Here is a 5,281-nt window from a genome sequence, read left to right as displayed (position 1 = left end):
CAAAGCAGCGTTAATAAGCAAATGAGGGTGGCTGTATTCCAGTGAATCTTTATCAATCATGTAAGCTGCATTTGGCCCACAACTTTAGTTTGCCAACTCCTGAGCTACAGAAGTACATACCATGGCAATAGGGCACGGAAAAGCCTAAATACTTCATCTATAAAATATTTATAATATTAACTCAACATTATTAAGTTTATAAAAAGTAATATTCAGGTTTCATTGAGAATCTATACATGCCAAATTCTATGCTAAATTCTTTATAATTATTGAGTCATCACTCTTTGTAAAAAGGGATTAAATTGTATGCTGGGGATAGAATCCAGGATAAATAGCAAATAGGATATTAGGAAGTAGAAACAGAAAGTCTAGCCTAGGTTCCCCTAATATCAGTCTAGGAAGGGAAAAGGATAGGTACAGGGGTACACTAGTTTGAGAATGGGCTTCTTTAACATACTCATATGATACGTAAATTGATATTATAACCTGAGGGAATAGAGCCAAGGATAAAAAGAGGTTGAAGGGAATAAAAATAATTAAGACAGGAAAGCCTCTAGGGAGGAAGAGGAGATCTACACAGAAAACAAGAGGTTGGTTGTAAACAAGAAGCAGGAACAATTGGATATAGGTGAATTTTATAGACGTGTAGGTAGAAAAGCAAAGTTCTCCTTGTAATAGCCTCAATTTTGCAAAATAGGTGGCAAGATCATCTTTTTTAGGGTGTGGAAGAGAAGAGGGATAGAAAAGGAGTGTGGATGTTGAGAAGACAGCCTTTGGGGAAAATGGGGAGGGATGGATTGGCACTGCTGAGGCACCAAATGAGGATAGCCATTGTGAATCTCTAGTGTTTATAATATTTAGGGATCTGCAGCATTCTCCAGTAATGTTCACCAGCCTGGAAGTAGAAATAAAGAAGGTAATTCGTATGGAGTTGTTCCAAAAGTTTGATGTTACCTGAGTCATTATGGTAGAAAGACAAGGAGATAAGGAGATAAAGGTTGCAAGACAGTGACCAGAATCTTTCACCTTCATGAAACCTCTTCCAAACAAAACGGTCTTATGACTATTTCTATAATACGATTTGTATTTTCCTGACTCTGTTCATTGGCTTACAACATTCTTTTAATTTGATTTCCTATTTCCCATTTCAATTCTATTATTTAAGGCTCATTTCAGAAACTATCGTGCCTATTCTACAAAGCAATCCTTAATCCTTGCTCTTTTGCCAAAAACAAAATTTCCCTCCAAATTGTTATTTAATGTAGAATTTTTTGCACATTTATCAAGTATTTCTTGAACTGCTACCAGATTTTTTACTCAATCATGAAGTTCAAAATAGCTCAAATTTATACTGAGTCCTTACCTTATTTACTATTTCTAAGCAATTTACATAGATTATAAATAATCCTATCAACCACTATATAAGAAAACTATTTCTAGAATAATTTTAGAAATGAGGAGACAGAAGCAGAGAGAGTGTTAGCACCTCAACTAGCTTGTAACACTGGAAGGATTGGCTTTAGAAATCGGACTCCAGAATCCTTGTCTTAACCAACACACTATACTGCTTCCCTCAGACTTTTTGTTGTATTGCCTTACAGTGTACTTTGGGGGGGTTATAGTTCCTACTAGATTTCAGACTCACGTAAGGATGGTTCATGTCTTAAATCTGGTTTCCTTAGCTGTTAAAAGGTGTGTTGCATATAATAGTTTCTCAAAAAACAGTTACAGAATGAATTATGATTCAGAGCCTGCAATCTTATTGAATTCTTAGAATGCAGAGTAAAAAAGAAAATTCCCTGGTAGTTCCCACTGAATTGCAGGAGTTTCCAGGCAGGAATTCCTGCCCATTTTCAGGAATTTTTTTTTGCTTTTCTGTTCACGAATCCCAAGAAAAGTTGGTCGGGAAATTGGGAAAATCAGCTCCTTGATTTGGTAGTTGATTTGGTGGTTGATAGTATCAGCCATCACTTTGTGGAAATGATTCATCCTGGAGAATGGAAAACCATTTACATCTCAGAATTCGGAAACGGGAAAGCAAATAAAATTCCTGAGAAGAGGCAGGAATTCCCGCCTGGAAACCCTATAGGACATTTGGTCCTGGGCAAAACGTCCACAAGGACATTTGCTCCATGGCAAAAGATTCTTGAAATTTGGTCCTGTCCAAAACATCCATGCTTAGGAAACATCCCTGGGTCCAAACAACCCATAACATGTATTGATACATTTGGTTTACAGAATTAATACATAAAAAACACTGTTATGTTTTATTGGTTCAATAACTGTATTGTGATTGTATTGACAATAATAGCCCTTCTCACTTCAGAGCTTAGCTGGTCATGGCACATGGGGTGAGACAGATGGGTCCTCATGGATCTAATGTTTCTGTGGACATCTTGGACAGCACCAAATGTCTGTGAATCATTCCACTGCAGCATTTCCTTCCATTTGAAACTACTTCCAAAGGTGGTTTCTTTTATTAGGCAATCAAGGTAATTTGGCCCCTCTAAACCTTGTAGGTCAGAAAGTAAAGTTGTTGTTTTTTTCCTTTTTTCCTTTTTTTTTTTTTTTTTTTTTTTACATTTAATACTATCCTAGTTTTTATTTAGTGACCAGACTACCAGAAGGGAAGAAAATTTTATATTCCACTTTTTTTTCTAACTTATTTTCTCAGTGAAATATGTGACTATATGATTTTTAAAAGTACAGATACTAAAGCTTGAATTTTAAATGGTCAAATATAGAAACCTGTTTTTTGTTTCTGTTTGGTTTTTACCTCCACAGTGCAGTGAGAGCCAAAGAGTACCCAGAGGACCACATCTACCTGGCCCGCTGCCACAACACCCTCCATTCTACATCCCATACCCTCCTCCTCTCCATGGCCCAGGACGTATTCCACCACCCGGCCCGGGACGTATTCCACCACCCGGCCCGGGACGTTTTCCACCACCCGGCCCGGGACGTTTTCCACCACCCGACCCGGGACGTTTTCCACCGCCCGACCCGGGACGTTTTCCACCGCCCAGCCCGGGACGTATTCCACCACCCGGCCCGGGACGTTTTCCACCACCCGACCCGGGACGTTTTCCACCACCCGGCCCGGGACGTTTTCCACCACCCGGCCCCGGACGTATTCCACCACCCGGCCCGGGACGTTTTCCACCACCCGGCCCGGGACGTTTTCCACCACCCGGCCCCGGACGTATTCCACCACCCGGCCCGGGACGTTTTCCACCACCCGGCCCCGGACGTATTCCACCACCCGGCCCCGGACGTATTCCACCACCCAGCCCGGGACGTATTCCACCACCCAGCCCGGGACGTATTCCACCACCTCTACCTCCTCTTGTTCCACCAGGATGCATTCCTCTTTATGCTTTTCCCTTTGGCCCAGTGCATATTAATCCTAGACCCCATCCATTGAAACCTCTACCTTTTCCAGGTTATCCAAATTTACCTTTCCAACCAAGACCTTACCCTCTGCCATATCCCATGTCTATTTATTGTCCCTTCCCTAAACCTCAACCCGCAATTAAAACAACCACCATACCTACAACTGCAACCACTACCAGTACAGAATCTGCCACCACAACAGCAACCGTCACCACTTCCACAGAACCCACCACCACAACAACCATCATCTCTTCCACAGAACCCATCAGCACAACAGCAGCCACCACTTCCACCGAACCCATCGCCACATCAACCACCATGACTTCCACAGAACCCGCCACAACACCCACCATCATTTCCACAGAACCCCCCATGACAACAACCACCAATGACATAGTAGCTACTACAACAGTCCCTACCACCGCTTCCACAGAAACAGCTATAAGAGAAGCTACCACTGATTTCACAGAAACCACTAGCACAACAGCCATCACCACTTCCACCGAACCCATCACCACATCAACCACCATCACTTCCACAGAACCCACCACAACAACAACCGTAATCTCTTCCACAGAACCCATCAGCACAACAGCAGCCACCACTTTCACAGTACCCACTACAATGGCAACTACCATCACTTCCACAGAACCCACCACAACACCCACCGTCATTTCCACAGAACCCACCATGACAACCACCACCAATGACATAGTAGCTACTACAACAGTCACTACCATCGCTGAACCCATCTCCACAACATCAACCACCACCACTTCCACAGAACCCACCACAACAACCATCATCTCTTCCACAGAACCCATCAGCACAAGAGCAGCCACCACTTTCACAGTACCCACTACAATGGGTACAACCACCATCACTTCCATAGAACCTATCACAACAGCCACCATCATTTCCACAGAACCCACCCCCGCAACAACCACCACGATGTTTGTACTACCTTCTTCGGTAGCAACAACCACCACTTCCACAGAACCAACAACAATAGCCACCACCATCACTTCCACAGAACCAATCATCACCACAACAGAAGCCACCACCTCATCAGCAATACCTACCTCTTCGTCAATAGACCCCACCACTACACAATCTACCACAGCTACTACTCAAATTATAACCAACCCTCCCACCACCATATTACCCAGTACCACTATCCAAGTGACAACACCAAAAACGAAAAATTTCAAGTATTATTGGGATAAATTCCTTTGCTTTTTTGATCAAAATTGTGAGAAATGATATTTTCCAAATTGCTCTGAGCCCTTAAGAGAAATGAATTGTAATTATTTCAATGAAACCAACTCTGATAACTAGCACACCAAACAAATAAAATTAAGTACTATTTGAGCAAAAATATGCATCTATTGCTGTCATGATGACTACCACTCAATCCTACAGTTTATTATCTCCCAATAGCTGATCAGTCAGTTTCCCAGAAGGAAACAGGGACACTTTATACAAAACAGGCATTTAATAGAGTATGTACTTAAAGAGAGGCTTGATTTAGTGAACCAACAAGGGATGTTGAGAAATATAGAGAAATACAGAATCTAGCTGGTAGTGTGCCTAGGCTTACTTGGGTAAAAGGATCAAATGCCTATACCAAAGCCTGAATGAAAGCTGGGACAGTGAAAGTTCACCCAGTGGGACTTATTGCTGTGAATGGATGTAACTACTGCAGCCCACAGAATGGAGAGAGCAGGATGGTACCCCTACTTTTCCCCTTCTCCTATTGCTTTCATCAGTGGACTCCAATCAAAATTTCACAGGCAAGGGAACCTATGTAATGAGTTTGTATGGTCATCCTCCCAGGGTGGAGAGCTAAGCAGAGAAAGGTGAACTGCTAACGAGGAACTGTCAGCAC

The 5,281-nt window shown here is 42.5% G+C and overlaps 1 protein-coding gene across 1 annotated transcript; it reads left to right on the top strand.

The window, feature by feature from the left end:
- Positions 1-883: 883 nt before the first annotated feature.
- On the top strand, positions 884-4,940 carry LOC141568483 (uncharacterized). The gene is made up of 2 exons (XM_074318610.1): positions 884-916; positions 2,785-4,940. The coding sequence occupies exons 1-2, from the start codon at positions 884-886 to the stop codon at positions 4,654-4,656; spliced, it is 1,905 nt and encodes a 634-aa protein (XP_074174711.1). The 3' UTR covers positions 4,657-4,940.
- Positions 4,941-5,281: the final 341 nt, after the last annotated feature.

Source organism: Rhinolophus sinicus, linkage group LG02 (genome assembly GCF_036562045.2).
Source record: "Rhinolophus sinicus isolate RSC01 linkage group LG02, ASM3656204v1, whole genome shotgun sequence".
NCBI classification, from domain to species: Eukaryota; Metazoa; Chordata; class Mammalia; order Chiroptera; family Rhinolophidae; genus Rhinolophus; species Rhinolophus sinicus.
This window is presented reverse-complemented; position numbering and strand designations above follow the sequence as displayed.